The sequence below is a fragment of the Mangifera indica genome, chromosome 18 (genome assembly GCF_011075055.1).
Source record: "Mangifera indica cultivar Alphonso chromosome 18, CATAS_Mindica_2.1, whole genome shotgun sequence".
Classification (NCBI taxonomy): domain Eukaryota; kingdom Viridiplantae; phylum Streptophyta; class Magnoliopsida; order Sapindales; family Anacardiaceae; genus Mangifera; species Mangifera indica.
The window spans coordinates 10169548-10187428 of NC_058154.1; the positions used below are offsets into that span (position 1 = coordinate 10169548).

Sequence of the window (17881 nt, forward strand, 5' to 3'; positions counted from 1 at the left end):
GAAATTGATGAGTATAGACTAGTATATGAATTGATTCAATGTATTATATTAATTGTTTTATTTTATCATATTAAATTGTATATGTGTATAAGTTATGGTCTTGGTGGGCATATATACAACAATTGAAATGTCATGTTGGAATGAACAAATGTAAATTGTCTAATGAGTTGGAAAGACATGATAGAATGGACACATGGGTTGGAAAGATACGGTTCAATGGGTTTGTCTTTCAAGATGAAGTTTTTCGTCTTCTCAACTTAAATGATTGCTCTAAGAGAGAGATGATGAGAGAGAGGTCGTCAAAAGAAAGGAAACATTGAGAGAGAGAGACCACCGATGATAGTGTCAAAAATTGAAAAATAAACCTTATGAGATAAATGTTATTAAAAAAAAATTAGCCTATGAGAACAATTATTAGTTTTTAAAATTAAAAAAAAAAAAGATAAAATTTTATAACTAACGAATTTGATTAATTTTAATAGTTCAAAAATAGATAAAAAGAGTTTTTAAAAATTAAAAAGATGAAAACTTGGAAAAAGAATAACTTTTGGGTGGAATAAGTCATTTGGCAAAAAAAAGTTAAAATTAATGTATATTTTAAGAAGGGCGAATAAAATTATTGAAATGATAATTGGAACCCATATCCTAGTAGAGAAGGCAAGCAACGCCAGAGAATGTAGGATGAAAATTCCCTTCATTTCTTTCTCCTATTGCTTTTCTTTGACTTTAGAGTGCTCTTATCAAAATCAAGAATATTGACCAGTAACCAAATAAAGTACCATGTCATGTGTGACTGAGCTCTACTACAAACCAATCCTCTTTCCCTCTTCAAGCCCAACTCCTCTTTGGCATTACTTGTAACTGGTTTGGTCCACATGTCATGTGAAGACTTAAAGAACCTTGGATTTTCTATTAGTACTAGAGAGGCCAAAAGACATATTCCCACCCAAAGATTGTTGCAAGCCTAAATTAGTACCTATCAAATATTAAAAATCTAAATGTTTAATTATAAACAGATAAAATTAATAGAAAAAATTAGTTTTAAAGATAAAATTATTATTTAATTATTTTTGCCATAGACACGAAGACTCCAAAGAAGAAGGAAAGGGAAAGAAGGTTATTGGAAGGAGAAAGGGTAAGAGAAAATTCACTGAAAAATGAAAACCTAGCAAAGAAAAATAAGTTTTTTAAAGTTTAATCCTAAAAGAAAATTGTTAGTTTTTTAAACCTAGCAAAAAAAATCGATAATGTTTTGTTATTTTTAATATATTACTGATTAAATTATTATTTTACTCATGAAACTAACATTTTCTATTAATTGTAACCATCAACGGGTGGAAGTTTGACTTTGTAAAACTTAGCAGACACCAGTTTGGGTTCGTAATAAACCTTGGGTGGGAATAAGTCTTTTGGCCTACTAAAGATGAAAATTTAGTCCTAAAGATTGAATCTTCAACCCCATTTTTTTAACAAAGAGGGAATGACTAAAATTTTTACAATCGAAAATAAGTCAAAGACAGAAATAAATATATCTTTGACTTGCCTTATTGCTAGTTCGTCCCCTACCATATATATTTTCTAAACTTTTATATATTAAATTACCCTTAAAAAATTTAAATTATTAAATAAATATTTTAACATATGATAAATATTTTATTATTTTTCTAATAGAGATGAAAAGAGGAAGGGGAGGAAAAATTTATTCTTAAGAAGAGGATAAAATTTTTTCATCATTTCTATATTAGGAACGAGATAACAATGGAAAAAGGTTTGCCCTACAAAAATGGAAACTAAATTTATAGAAACAAAATCCGAGATTAAAGTATTCGATCTAATGCGCCCCTTTACTAAGTCTATTTAAGACTCAATTTGTGAGAATACATGTAATTATAAAATGTGTTAATACGTTTCTTCCTTATAAAAAGGCATCTTGGTCTTGTTAATTTTGTCATTTATCATAAATCTTAACAATAAAAATCCATAAACCTTTCTTTAAATCCCTAAACTAACTCATTCATCCCTTCCCAATACAATTTTTCAACTCAAAACAAAGAAATTAAGCATCAATAACAACTTGGAAATATACCTTTTAACTGAAAAGGCAAAGAAACTAAATAGATTTATAAGGGAAAAAAAAAGTTTCATAGAGAGTAAGATACCCTTTTTATTTGGATTAGTGATTGTGAAATTAATTATTGAATTCGAAATTTAATCTATTCAGTGTAATCAGGATCATGATAGTTGAATCATGTATCGAAAACTTAATTTTATATATTGAATATTGAATATCGTATCATATTATATGATATAATTTTTTAGAAATAAATAATAAAATAAAAAATATAATTAATACATTATTATTTTGAAAAATATCACAAACATTTTTGAAAATTAAAAATTTTTTACATACATCTTTATTACATTATTATTTTCTCTAAAAAATATATTAATCTGTATCGATAATATATATTATATTATATCATATTATATATTTATTATATTATATTAATTATAATATATTTTATAATATATATTATTTTTAATTTACATTATATTATATTATAAAATACTTATTATATATAATAAGATATTAATAACCATTATCAAGAGAATTTAAAAAAGAAGGTTGGGTTTGAAAAGGGTAGTAAAAATAAAAACCCCAAAAATTGAGACGCCGACAAGTCTCCACGTATAAAATGGATATGACTCCCATGAAACAAGAAGCACACTGTCCTCAGTCACTTACAATTTGCGTAAGACAAACTCCATTTCTGTCCTCTCCCTCTCTTTCTTCATCGATCCCTTCTCTGTACTTCGACAACGCAAACTCTCCCTACTCTGTCTCTCTATTCATGGCCAAACCCTCTCTTTGATAAAATCAAAATATCCTAGAAATAATGGACTCCCAGCACCGCAACAACATCTCTAGTACAACAACTGCAGCACCTACAGCTACAACAAGTGAGCTCCTCATTTGTTTTAATTCACACCTTTCCTCTTCTTCCTCCATGAAAATCACTTCTAAATCAATCTTGAGTCCTGGTCGCGCTAGAGATTCTTCACAAATCTCCCTGTCTACATCTCTCAGTCGGAGATTGAGAAACAGTGCGAGTATCAAAGGCGGTCAAGCTTCACCCATGTTCCCCGCTTCCAATGGCAAGAAGCGTGGCTGTTCTTTTGAGAACGCTGAACCTTCGTCTCCGAAAGTCACTTGCATCGGTCAGGTGAGAGTCAAAACCAAGAAACAAGGCAAGAAAATAAGAGCTAGATCCAAGAGTTTGAGAGAAGTCAGTTTTAGAAAACCAGACCAAACGGCTTCCATTAATATTGATGGAGGTCATTTTCAAGATCTTGGTTGTGATCATGGAGAAATGAGCCACTCCCACGCTTTTCACCAGCAAGAATGCTTGCCTCATAGGAACCAAAAATGGGTTCATTTGCCTACGACGATATGCGAGGCGTTGAGGACATTTGGGGCTGAATTTAACTGCTTTTTACCGTGCAGATCTTCATGCTTGGCGAGAGAGAAGGTTGAGAGACAGAGAAGTGATAATGTAGTTGGGAGTACTAGCTCTTGTGGGGCGGTATTTGCTCGGTGGCTTGTGGCGGAGAAGATAGAGTTGGTGGTTGGAGAGGAAGAAGAAGATCATCATCATCATCATCATAGGCATCAGGAAGATGATGAAGAAGACGAAGAGCATGATACGCCGCGGAGAAGTCGAAGAAGGCATGTGTTTGAAGATATTGTGATAGAAGACGAGAAGTTTGAGGATAAAAATGAGATCTTGGAGACTGTACCGCCAAAGAATGCTTTGTTGTTGATGAGGTGTAGATCAGATCCTATTAAAGTGGCGGCTCTTGCTAATCGGTTTTGGGAGTGCCCACCTCAAGATGAAGCTGAAGATGAAGAAAATGAAGGCGTCAAAGAGAGTCGCCAAGATGATGATAAAAATTCTAGAATAAAAGTGGAGGAAGAAGCAACGTTGCAAAGAAAGGAAGTTATTGAAGAGGATCAAATGATACAAAATCAAATCCCGGATGCAAAAATAGTGAAAGAAGCTGACTTGGTTTTGGATACAGAAGAAAAGGAACAACAGAGCCGAGAAATTTGTCAAGTTGAAGGAGATTTACAGTGGCAAGAACAAGAAGAAGAGAAACAAGTATCCAACCAGCCAGTAATATCCGAAGAAGATGAGCAAAGTGTTGAAATTTCAGATCCAGAGAATGAAGAAAAAGAAAATGATTGTGTTCTTGAAGAATATGAAGCCGAACCAGCTCTAGAAGATGAAGTAAAAGAGGAAGTTTTTGATGCCATTGAAGAATCAAGATCCCGTCTTTCTTGTTCCTCTGTGGCGTCACAGCACACACAACAAGAACAAGAAGTAGGTGAAGAGTTGGAAGAGAAAGAGCCATTAGAGAAGATCCTGCCAGAAGAAACAGTGGAACCCGAAGACCCGAAAATGACCCAAAGACCAGAAGCGGGTCAAGAGTCAAAGGAGAAAGAAGGTCAAAAGCCGCAACAGAATTTGTTGCCAGATTGTTTGCTGTTGATGATGTGTGAACCGAAGCTATCCATGGAGGTATCCAAGGAGACTTGGGTCTGCGGTACGGACTTCATCAGATGGGAAAGAAAACCGCCGATTCAGAAAGTCAACAAAACCGACGGCTGTGATGAGACCAAGAGAAGAATCAGCATCGACTCTAAACCTCCACAGCTGCATCACAACAACCAACCGTTAATGCAGCCGCCCAGGTCTTCCTGCTCTTTCCCGGCGGCTCCTCCCTTGCCCCCGATCCACGGTGCGGCGTCAATAAATTCTCAGATAGAGAAGAAGCTGGGGGAAGCCAAGCAGCCTTACGAGCCGTTTGTTCTTACACGCTGCAAGTCGGAGCCGTTGAGGTCGTCGGCTAAGTTTGCTCCTGAGAATTGCTTTTGGAAGAATAGAGAGCTCGAGCCGCATGCGCCAGGCGCAGTCGGAGTCGGTGCGGGTGGAATCGGGTTTTAAGCCGGGTTAATAAATGAAAAAGTGTCAAAAATTACGGGTAAGTTTGTATCGTAATGGGTAATTGTTAGGGCTTGGTTGTTTGTAAATCTTTTGATCTCTTCTTTTACTCTTTAATTTTAGATTTTATTTCAAGTTTTGTGAGAAATTATTAGAAATTTGATAATATAATTTGGGAAGAATAGAAAGGTTAGGGTTGATACATCGAATTATTAAAGGGGTTCTAATTTGGAGTTGAATAATGTTACGCGTACATATTTTTTTATATAATTTAAGTATACAAATAATGTATTATTATATGATTGAATGTTATTTCATCTTTAATTCAAAATCATTTAATTATATGATAACATGTTATCTTAACTTTAATTTACTTAAATTCACACTTGTGGGTAGCAAATGTTATCAAAGATATTTTTATAATTATTGAGCCTGAAATTAAAATAAATCAAATGTGAAATATAAATTTTATAAAGTTTTGAGGGAAATTGTTATTAACTTCAATGCATATTATACATATTATAAAGTCAACAAAGGGCATTTTATTTGTTTTAAAATATATAAATATATATATATTTAATATATATTTTTATGTAATTGAATAATTTTAAATTAAAGATAAATCAATGTTCAATAACGTGATGACACACATAAATATATATTTGATATATATTCTTATGTAATTGAGTGATTTTAAATTAAAGATAAATCAATGTTCAATAACGTGATGATACACATAAATATGTATTTATATATATACTTAAAGTAAATATATATAGTATTATTCTCTGTTTTTGCAACAACTATAACATGCCAAAGGAAATTATTTTTTTTTTAATTTGCCTAGATGAAAAGAAAAATTGTCAAAAGAAAAACTTTGGGTAGAAAATAATTGTTGTCTTAGGAGAAAGTGATCTTTTCAATTATGGCTACCATTTGCCCTACTGGGTTTGGTCATTTTCATCAATCAATAATCAATTGAAAGCCGAAGCGGCTGCTTAAATACAACATTTATTGATGAAAGGTAGTTCTTGACTGTGAAGCCCACCAATGAGTAGAGAATTGTAAAATTATTTTCAATCTGAAAATTCGAATATGCCCTTTTGCAGAACAATGCTTAATGCTCACAAAATTTCAAGGCCAATATGTACTTTTGCAGTTGCAGAGATTTTTAATTTACACATAAACTCAGAGCTTTTTAAAGGCCGTGACTTTCTGTTTGTGTTCATCCATTTGCTCAAGCTGCTGTATCTTTAATTACTTGTGCGGAGAGGGAGAATGACGAAGGAAAAAGGTTAAAACAAAAAGAAGCAAAAAGCAACAACTGTGCTTTGTCCTTTTTTACATGTGCCTGGGGTTTGAGGATGACAGCTTAGCCCTAAGACTTCGGTTGATTTATTGAACAATCTTGATTCATGAGTCCAAAGAGTGAGATTTCAAGAATAATTCTTGACTTATCTGATGTAGTCGTTATAAGATTAATCATTGAATTTGAAATTTTATTTATTTGGTATGGTCGATTTACTCCCTAATGGACAATCTGGCTTCATCATGGAATAATCTTGGTTCTTGGAGGTAGAGGCTTAAAACTATAGAATGATTTCATCCATTCTTTCATATCATCTTTTAGCATATGAAAATTAAGATCTTTTTTTTCTTTTTCTGTTTCTGCAAAATGAAAAGTAGAGAGTAAATCTGCTGTTTAAAAGATGCAACAAAGGGACTTTGAAGTGTTTTCTTGAAGCAATCTTTTGAAATGAAAACAACTAAAACATTTCATGTATGAATGCAATAAAAAAAACACATCTAACATGAAAATTGAAAATGAAACAAAACAAATTCTTTCCAAGGATTTGAAGGTTCATATCAAAAACCAAAACCACAGTACTTTCATTTTTCCAAAGCCTTTAACATATGGTACTGAGCTATATTGAAGAACAGGTGTTTGAATAAAGAAAAGGTAAGTTTTTGGTTAGAATGGAAGGTAGCTTTTGGCATAGGGTACTTTCATTGAACACCACACAAGTGGGGAAGAGAATTTAAGATGGCTCTCTAGTTTTATGTCAGATTGTTTTGGGGCTAGGCTCTAGTTTGAAGACTCAAAATGTCCAAACAGATTTTTCCAATGGGAATTCCTTTAAAGTTGGTATGTTTTTAATGAAAGCTACAATGAGGGAACCAAATGTTTCCATATATGTACTAGAATGTGAAAGTTCATCACAACTACAATTTTGACTGGACATTATAAAATCTGTCTTGAAGAAGAATTAAAAATCATGTGACTGATGAAAATGGAGCCTTATTATTAACATGTAATTGCAGAAACTGAACTGTTCACTACGATATTGTAATGTTTTAATGACCAAATCAGGCCTTACCCCAATCAAGGTCCTGCTCTAGTTTAGTGTCAGTCCAACCAGTCCAATCAACGGTTAAACCAGTGAAATCATATCAAAAAGTGAAAAACCCAAATCTTCATCTTTTCAATCTGATCCCCAATTCTTCACAACCAAACTCTCATCTCCACACTCAACAAAACCTAACCCTCACTCCTTCATTAACAACACCCATGATTATGGTTTCCTCTTCAACAAGTTTCTTCTAGTCATAGCGGCAAAGTCCTCCAATTCAATGATGCATCTTTGCTATCACCGCTTCCTCTCAAATTTCATTATCTTGAGTTTTACTCTTTCTTCTCTGATGATTGCAATAGTGTGAAGTTGATTTTTGGAAGAAAAGAAGAGGTAAAAGGTAAATGTTGAATAAGTCAAAAGGAGAAGGAGTTAGAATTCATGTGTGTTATCAAATGGTTGTGGAACAAAGGAGAGAACCATTGAGTAATTTGAACTCTAGGAACACGGGAGTGTAGTGGCTATTATTTAATGTCGAGATTCCAACGAGGAATCAAAAATTTGTCACAATGGATTCAAATTTTTGATAGTAGTCAAAGTTAAAAATGTGTTATGTCGATCGATTCAATCGCTTTGACTTGTGTTTGAATAGGGAACTGACACAACTCGGCCGGTTCAAGCATAGATCAAAACTATTCAAACACTAAAGACAATTTTTTGCTAATATAGAATTGCCAAAGGCCTCAGATCTTTATCGAACAAGTTCAATTGGCCCGTCTCATCTGAGTTTACCATGCTACATTGTACACAAAGAATACAAAAATACCGAAGATCTTGATATATTTGTAAGTTGAAGTTGAAATGTAAGGAATATTAGCTCAAGTGAAACCATATGTTGGCTTCTTATAATGCAATTTGGAACATTTTATAGGAAATGCTTTAGATGACTACCTATAGTGAATCAGTGCCGTCCATGACTATTTTATTGAGCTACACGACATTTTCTAAAAGCAATTGGAACTCCAGATCATAACTTTGATTTTTTATCGCTGCCCCATACGCCACAGCAAATATATAAACATATATATATATAGGCAAATGGGTTGAATGCATGGTCTTAGTTAACAGTTGTTGGGAATGAGAAATTGATGCATACCAACCTGAAATTTGCCTTCTATGTCATCATCAACTACTCCCACAAAAGATAATGTTATCTCTTTTACTTTTGCCAAGTCCACTTTGAAGTTCATTCTTTGTTCAGACTTTTATTATTATTGACATCTTGATCAAAGATTAGACTGACCTACAATCTTGTGTGGTGAGAAATAGAAATAGAATGGTTTGGAGGAAGGAATACCTGGATGTAGCCTTAGTCCCAAGTGGATTACTGATCATGGTTTGTTATCATCTCTACCTTCTCTACAGATGCCTGAAATTTCCTGAGAAGACAGTTATTGGTTATGAGAATCACTGCAGAAAAGCTTGGGTTGAAAAAATGGTACAGGTAGATATTCCCCCTTTTCATATAACTTTACTAAAATCATATAAAATTTGGCTTAACCATTCTATACAATCAAATCTGTTTTTCGCAGATTGAGGCTACGGATAGAGGTTTTGCACTAGGAGTCATCAATGGTACAATTTCAGCATCAACTTTCCTGGCCTCGACATCTCTCGCTCTGAGCTCTCTGATTGGAGCATGGAACGGCAGCTCTTCAAATAACATCTTCACAAATATTCTTATCTATGGCGACACAAGCTCATCCATTGTTACTATCAAATATATCAGCCTTAATATTTGCTTCTTGTTGGCTTTCGTTTGTTTTCTTCAATGTGTAAGATGCTTTGTCCATGCAAATTTCCTTATCAGCATGCCAAACACAGATATTCCTGTGACGTATGCACAGAAGGCAGTGATAAGAGGAAGCATTTTCTGGTCAATTGGATTGCGAGCAATCTACTTTGCCACTACTTCGCTAATGTGGATTTTTGGTCCAATACCAATGTTGGCAGCTTCTGTAATTATGGTGATTGTTCTGCACATTCTTGACTCAAATTCTAATCCATTGCACCCGTTTGAACCTGCCAAGAATCCTAACCCATTCAAGAGGATTGGTGAGGAAGTTACTACAGTTGCAAGGGTTCTTGAACTCCATGAGATGGTGCCAGGTAATGGAAGCAACACTCCGGATATGATCAGCAATAATAATCACCTTCAAGAATGACCAAAGATACAAAGAGTTGGAATTTTAACATCTTGAGAGTTCCAAAAGCAAGAAAACTAGACGAGAAAAAAAAGCATGTAGAAAATAGCTAATTCCCAGAAATGGGTTAAAATTCAGATGCACTCACCAGTTTTCTGCTCAGATTCTCTGCAAATTCCCTGGTCCTTCATATACAATTTTGCAGCCAACAGGTTATCAGTTGACAATGTGTCTAAATGAACCGTGCTAGGAATGTATGAACTAAACTCCTTGAGCACCCAGTCAATTACATGATATCTGGAAGATGTATCTCAATTTTTTTTAAATATTTTCCCAGGTTAAGCAGTTTTAGCCAAGCCAATATTATTCAAAGTTGTCTCCAGGTCATATCATGCTATAAACCAACCCATTTTCTACAATTATATGCTAACAACTGCATAAAGGATGAAGTGCAATGAGATCGACAGAAAAGTTCATATATGAAATGCAATACAACGAAAAATAATAATTTCATTCATTTTTTCTTCTGTACAAATGAGCACATAAAAATCTTTCCTCCACACTGCTTTTGGTTTTACCATCCTTTATTGTGTATTACCTGAACTTTGATTCTCCTTGCTGCTATTTAATTCTGTGGGACTCTCAGCTGTCGAATTCAGAGAGCCTGATATATGTTCACCTTTATTCTCAGTATCTTTGCCACCAGAATCTTCTGTGAAGGAATTAATGGTAAGCTGGAGGCTACAAAGGAGTACACCAATAGAGTTGATGCTGAAAACAAATGTCAAAAGGTAGCACAATCCATTTATGATTGTCCTAAAATTATGATACAAGATTAGTAATTGTATGAAGAAAAGGATTCATGACTTCATTAGATGCGATTATAGTTAGGTGTTTAGAAGGATACTAGTAATAAAAGCTACCTTATGGTTATTGTTATCTGCCACACCTGAAAAGAAAAAATACAAATTTAGTGAAATCGATGATGCTATCTGAAAGACTTCTGATGATGCATCAAGCTCAAAGTTTTGATAAAACAGGAAGGCAACAAAACAAGCTGAAAACAAACACCACTAATGGTTGAAGAAATTATTCCAAAGAAGTATGAAAGAGAATTTTGAAGGACAAACCGAGATATTATCTGAAATTGTCTGGTGATTGAGAGCTGCCTCAATAATTGTGGTGTACTCATAAAGAATGAGGGAAATAACACCAGCTGTTAATCCACCCAACAATGCCTGGGCAGGTGAAGGTGGGGACTTAGCTTCAACTGAAGCTGATCCCAATACTTTCAAGTTATCTAATGCCTCCTCCTTCAATGATTTCTTTGCCCCAGAAGACCTCAATTTCTAGACCAGAAAATCCCTTCTGTCAAAATCCAAATCAAGTAATACTAACACATAATGAGTAGTGAAAAAGAGCAATTGAAACTTTTCACTCAAACTATGAATTAAGTTATGATCGAACATGATGATTGATGCATGTAGCATTCAACAAAGAAGTAAAATCAATAAACATAAAACACCAGAAAATGATTCACTAAGCTGTAGCAAAACAACAGATAAAAATGTAAAATTAGGCAAGAATATTTAAATATGGAGAAAAGAACAAATGTTATGAATTCATCAATCCGACAATCTCCGCACCCGATTAAACAAAACAAAGTTTCTCATATAAAGCATATAATACACAAAATATCCTAAACTAATAAACAGAAATCAATTCATCAACTATCATTACAGAGCATATTTATAATTCAGAGTAACACTAAATAAATTCATCACATTGTAATCAAATTATGACAACAACTGAATGCTAAAAAGAAATTAAGGCAGAAATAACTGAAGTTTACAAAGTTAATGAGCAAAACCAGTTCTTTAGCACGCTTAGCTCGGCGTCTAAGAGAGCGACAGAGGAGGACATGATCCGATTCTGGGTCTGGGTTTGGGCAGCACTAAGAAGAAAAATGATGGGTTTGAAGAGACAGTCTGGCTTTTGAGGAAGGCGACTGGGCAAGAAAGGAAAGGACGAAGTAACGAAATAATACTCTGTTTATTATCTTGTTTTGTTTTTGTTGCCATGACTACAATGAACGTTTGATTCAATAAGAATGAAAGCTATTTTTTAGTTTTTATATTATTTTATTTAATTTATAAATAATAAAATATTTATTAATTATGATATGATAAATAATATAAGAAATAATCTAATTATTATTTTTATTTTAGATATTAAAAATTATTAAAGTAATTTTTATTTATTAATTTTTTTAAGACAAAAATAATAACATTTTCAATTATTATAACAAATCATATAAAAATATTTTAAAATAATTATATCTAAAGATATTTAAATAAAATAATATATAAATATTTTTTTATTATATTTAACTAAATACAATAATTATTTATATCTACATAATTTTATCAAATATAATAATAATTTATATAAAATAATCATTAAAATAATTTATTTTTAAAATAATCTTTTAACTTTAATAATAAATTATTTTTTAAATCAAACACCTCTTTAAGACTTTATCTTTATTCTTTTTATGTGATGAACGAAGGATTTAAGAGATAAAAAACACTTGAATAGGAATAAATTGCACAGGGTAATTTGAAATTAATGATATTTTGGATCATCCCCCTTAGATTTAGCCACGGGCCGATTTGGCCTATAAATCGGACCGAAACCAGCCTGGATAAAATTGGAACCGGAACCGGCAAACCCAAAACCAGACTGAACCAGAATCGAAACTGAATTTTAACGATTCGGTTCTGGTTTACATAAATTTGAACCGTGAAACCATCGGTTCACATCCGATTTATGAACCAACATGTAAACTGGTGGTTTATTATGTTGAACCGAAAAATTTTGAATTTTTTTTGAATTTTTTGAATTTTTTTAAATTTATTTAAACAGCCAACGGTTCCCTACTCAGGGAATCGTTGGCTTGCTGAAGCCTGAAGGAGAAATTGTAGGGGACCGTTGGTCCCCTGCAATTTTTAAAATAGCAATTCACCCCCCTATTTTTTAATTTTTTTCAAAAAAAAATTTTCCTATATATACCCATTCAAATTTCATTCTCTCAAATTTCAATCTCCTCACTCTCTCACTCAATCTTTCAAACTCTCATTCTCATTCTTTCAACTCTTAATACTCTCTCAATATTTCAATTCAATCAAATTCTCTTAAATTTAATTAAATTCTTTTTTAATTTTTTATTAATTTCAATTTCTATTTTTATTATACAATTCATAATTAATTATAGAATTTATTTTATTTATTATTTATTTATTATCTTTTATAATTAATCATATAATTTATTTATATAATTAATTTTATTTATTATAAAAAAATGACAAGTAGTAGAAATTCTTTCGATAATAGAAGATTTGATCAATATTCACATATATCAAATGTGAATGAAAATTAATTTATAGATGATTTTTCAACACAAGAAAGTGAAAGTCAATATGAAGAGGTGAATCAACAACAACAACAGATAGAGATGGAACAACACTCTCAAAAAATTCCTACATCCGATATTTTCAAGATTCATTTCAAGAAAATACAAAAAGAAGATGGTAATTTCAATGTTGCTTGCAATTATTGTAGGCAAATTTATAAATTCAAATAAGGAGGTAGATACGAGACATTCAAAAGGCACTTGGAGTCAAAGCATCAGAAAAAAATGGGGTAAAGCCGAGGCCAAACACAAATAACTAGGTATGGTTTTACACACAAATCTTTATTTATGTATAGTGATCATAAAAGTAAAGAAGAATTTACAAAAATGGTAGCAATAGATCATTTAGCATTTAGTTTTGGTGAAAATTTAGGTTTTAATAATTATTGTAAAACTGCATTAAATCCTGCATATAAAACTATTCCAAGAAATACATTAAAAAGAACATTATTTAGTTTATACAAAAAACAAAAAAAGAATTAATTCAATTTTTTACAAATTTTAGTGGGCGTGTATCTATATGTAGTGATATTTGAAGTGACCATTGACAAGTTCACTCTTATATGGATATAACTTGTCATTGGATAGATGACAATTTTCTATTACAAAAAAGAATTTTATCATTTAGGGTGTTTGATGAACGACATACGACCGATAATATTTATAAAATAATTAAAGGAATATTAAAAGAAGATAAATTACTTTATAAAATTTTTTCAATTTCATTTGATAATACATGTTTAAATACTGCCCCAATAAATGATTTAATTAATTTTTGCAAACCTAATTTAGGTCATAGATTTTTTCATATTAGATGTGCATGTCATGTATTAAATTTATGTGTACAAGATGGTTTACACTGTCGTAATAATTTTCTTAGTCCAATAAAAACAACAATTTCATTTTTATGGACACATCCCCAAACTATGAAAGAATGGGGTAAATTTTGTAAACAACATAATAACAGACCAAAAAGATTTTTTAAAGACATACCGACTCGTTGGAATTCAACATATGAATTACTCAACGAGTCTTTTGATTATAGGGATTTATTATGCTCATTTATTTCGTAATATATGCCACAAGTTACATTATATCCCCAACATTGGGATATTTGTAAAAAAAATTTAAATGTATTAAGAAATTTTAATAATACAACATATACTTTAAGTGAGGTTTATTATCTCACTTCTCATTTATTTTTAAATGAAGCTGTTAATATTATCGGAGTTTTACAAGAAGCCAAACAAGATATTATTCTACAAGAAGCTATTTTTTTAATGAAAACAAAATGGTTAAGTTACTATAAAACAATTCCAAAACTTTTTCTTGTTGCATGTTTTTTTGATCATAGATTTAAATTAGATGGTGGCACAGATTATTTGACATTATATTATGAATATTTGCAATTAGATGAAGTTAATATTCCATTAACTATAACTAATATTATGAATTTAATTAAAGAAATTTATGCTGAATATTCATTAATTTATGGTGGTTCTTCTTCCTCTCTACCACTTATTGCCCCATTATCAACCCAAAATACGAGTTATGGTAATCGTATTATGATGCAAAGGGGCAAAAAACCAAGAGAAACATTAGGCTCCACCTCGGAGCTTGATATTTATTTAACTATTATTTTTTAGTTTGATGACAGTAATATAGGTAAAGACTTTCCAGTTTTAAAATGGTGGAGTCGACATGCATCAACTTTTCCTACATTAGCAGCTATTGCTAAACAAGTTCTGGCAGCACCAGTATCAACTGTAGCAGTAGAACAAGCTTTTAGTCAAGGAGGTAATATATTGGATGAGAGACGATCAAGTTTGGCTCCCGAATCTATTGAAACCCAAGTATGCGTAAACGATTGGACAAGAGCTGAATTACGCCAACAAGAAATAAAAGTGGACTTCAATGAAGAATCGTTTCATTTAACTACGAATAGTTCGATGACGGAAAATAATACTCAAGATAGTGAAGGTGAATGATAAGGTAAGGGAGTACTGTCAACTATTAGATATGCAAAGGTAAAAGAACTACGTAGACTTTGATTCTTCTAAACCCCAAGAAGATACGTAGAAAGCTTAATTGAAAAATTAAGTCCAAGCCTTTCTTTTAATTTTCAATTATTGTAATTAATAATTTAAAAATTAAATCAAGATCATGTATTAAAATTGACGGTTCAATGTCAGTTTCGAATTGAAACCGTTGGTTCTGAACTGGGGCCATGAACCGAAAACGTCGATTCTGAACCGTGGATGAACCATCCTATTACGGTTTCGGTTTAGGGTCCTTATTTTTTCAAACCGTGAACCGTCGGTTCATGAACCGTGGCCAGGTCTAATCCCCCTCCTTGGGAAAGAATAACAATGGTAGTGTATTTTTCAAAATGTGATTGCTTAAGTTTTGCTTTGTCAAGTTGCGAAATAGGCCTCTTTGTTTGCCTCGTGTATATATGCGCATTGTTGAACACCACATGCCACATTTTCGAAAGGTCAAAGGACTATTTCCCACCCAAAGTATGCTATTATCTTAAAGTTTCCTCCATTAACTTTGAAAATCTCATTTACCTACTCATGAATGGTTAAAATTAACGAAGTCGTAACCCTTTAAAATTTTATTTCTTTCTCTCCCCCTCAACCCTTAAAACTAACCATTTTTCCTTAAGCCAAGTTTTATTCCCTAGGGTTTAGCTTTCAATCTCCGATGCCAAATCCCAGAAGAAGACGTCTAGGAAGACGAGGCCATCGTTTTCGTCTGGGAAGATGAAGAGCTTCATCTCCCGACAAAGCTTTTCAACTTTCCAGACCAGATTTTGATCTACCAGCATTTCAGAGGAGAAAAGAGAAACCGTTAGAGCATGATGATGCCTCTGGAAAGCTTCGTCATTTGCGATGGCATCGAATTTGGCACCGGGGATTGAAAGCTAAACCTTAAGGGGGGGGGGGGGGAGAATATTATTTTTTAAAACTTGGCCTAGGGGGAAATGGTTAGTTTTTAGGGGTTGGAGGGAAAACCTAGATTAAATTTTAATTTATTTTTAATATTATAGATAAAATGAAGATTTTGCTTTTTTAAACCGTTAATTTTAATAGCTCATGGGTGGGTAAATGAGATTTTCATAATTAACGGGTGAAAAGTTGAGATTACAACATACTTTGGGTGGGAAATAGTCCTTTGGCCTTTTAGAAAATATTTTACACGTTATGGTTAGAATATTACGAGTATGAGTTATCACCGGATATTGTAAATACATAAGAATTATCTTGTCCCTAAAGCCAGTCTAGACTCATTAGTACATAGGGATGCTACACCCTTAAGACATAGATGGGGTTTCAAAATGCCTAACATACTTGCGGTGAGGAGTGTTTCTGTTAGTGTATGTCCTAGAAATTATTTGCGTTGTTAGTTGTAGGTACTTTATTTGAATAATTTATTAATAAAAAATAATTATTTTTTTTATATACATAAACTGTTTTCTTTATTTTGCAATAATATGAAGTATATGTATGAATTGTCTGAATGACTCATTTAATATAAATTGAATTATTGAATTATTCCCTATAGATATGATATAACTAAGATAATTATATCACATAGTAGACATATTAAATATCTCCGTTGAATGTCATGGATGATATTAGTGCGGATGATCATGATGGTCATGTCATTAGGGTGTTAGTATGGATTAACAGTTAGAGAATCATTTTTCGAATATGACTAATAACGATAAATCACATGCTCATTAAATCATAGTCAATGACTTATCGTAAGATCGCAGTAGTGTACAAAGTAATCTTTTGACCTAAGACATTATGATCAGATCTGATACGAATATATATATGTAGAGAGAGAGAGAGAGAGAGAGAGATTAACCACATTTCGTAAGACAAACCATACTGGTCATGTGTTATTTGTATGTAGAGAAAAATGATGGTCAAGATGAAATCCATTAACTAGGAAAGTATTAGGTTCTAAATATTCGTTGATTCGATTCGGATCTGAGTTTTGAAGTGAACATTGATAAATATTAGAAATCAAATCTTTAGCCGAAGTATAATATAAGTCATATAAATGATGTTCATTATGACACATTCTAAATATTTAAATCGATAATTTGTAAAAAGTTAAAATTAGGATTTTGACAATCCATGAGTCTGAAATCGATCTAGATTGAATAACAGAATGAATATTATCTACATGGAACATACGATTGGAGATTTTAGGTTCGATGAAGTATTTATTTATCATGGTTTAAATGTTATGACACACTGTTAGATGTTTACCATAGTCATTGAGTTTTTAGATACACTTTTGAATTGTCTAAAAAGGGACTCACGACTATACTATGAAACCCACCCTAAAGGATCATACCGATAAATCAAGCTTACGAGAGGAAAAATTAATTATCCAAGGTTGGTTAGCACATTTCGAAGGATAATAAGAATAATATAAAATATTATATGTGTGTAAAGATAACATCTTACAAGTTAATGTGTTAGTGAGATGAAATTAATATGGTTAAAATATACATATATATGTGTGTGTGTATGTGTGTGTGTGACAAATCTTAACATTTTGGTACGTCAAAAATAAAATTTTAGAAAACTATAACTTTCAACCATTATAAAAGAATGAAGTTAATTTATTATAAAAAAGGAGTTATCCATTTTAAACTAAAATTTTCCTACTAAAATTGTAAAACTCTCTCCTCTCTCTTTATCTCATAACAATGGATAATCTTTTGACTTGGTGATGAACTTTCTTTGGAACTCTTGTAAGTGAGAGACTCATTTTATTATCTTATATCCATATAAGAGACAAAAGAATAGATAAAATTCATACCATTTC

General features: G+C 32.1%; 3 protein-coding genes across 3 annotated transcripts; 2 read left to right on the top strand and 1 right to left on the bottom strand.

Annotated features, from left to right (window-relative positions):
* The first annotated feature begins 2707 nt into the window (after positions 1 to 2707).
* Positions 2708 to 5245, top strand: LOC123202406 (myotubularin-related protein DDB_G0290005-like). The gene has a single exon (XM_044618334.1). It carries the CDS (start codon positions 2898 to 2900, stop codon positions 5004 to 5006), a length of 2109 nt encoding a protein of 702 aa, XP_044474269.1. The 5' UTR covers positions 2708 to 2897; the 3' UTR covers positions 5007 to 5245.
* A 3445-nt stretch (positions 5246 to 8690) lies between these two features.
* On the top strand, positions 8691 to 9579 carry LOC123201700. Its single transcript, XM_044617271.1, has 2 exons — positions 8691 to 8858; positions 8947 to 9579. The coding sequence occupies exons 1-2, from the start codon at positions 8691 to 8693 to the stop codon at positions 9577 to 9579; spliced, it is 801 nt and encodes a 266-aa protein (XP_044473206.1).
* On the bottom strand, positions 8842 to 15515 carry LOC123201701. The gene is made up of 7 exons (XM_044617272.1): positions 15360 to 15515; positions 11411 to 11512; positions 10689 to 10907; positions 10482 to 10507; positions 10157 to 10329; positions 9707 to 9743; positions 8842 to 9567 (listed from the first exon to the last, which is right to left on the bottom strand). Exons 1-6 carry the CDS (start codon positions 15513 to 15515, stop codon positions 9718 to 9720), a joined length of 702 nt encoding a protein of 233 aa, XP_044473207.1. The 3' UTR covers positions 8842 to 9567; positions 9707 to 9717.
* Between the last annotated feature and the right edge of the window lie 2366 nt (positions 15516 to 17881).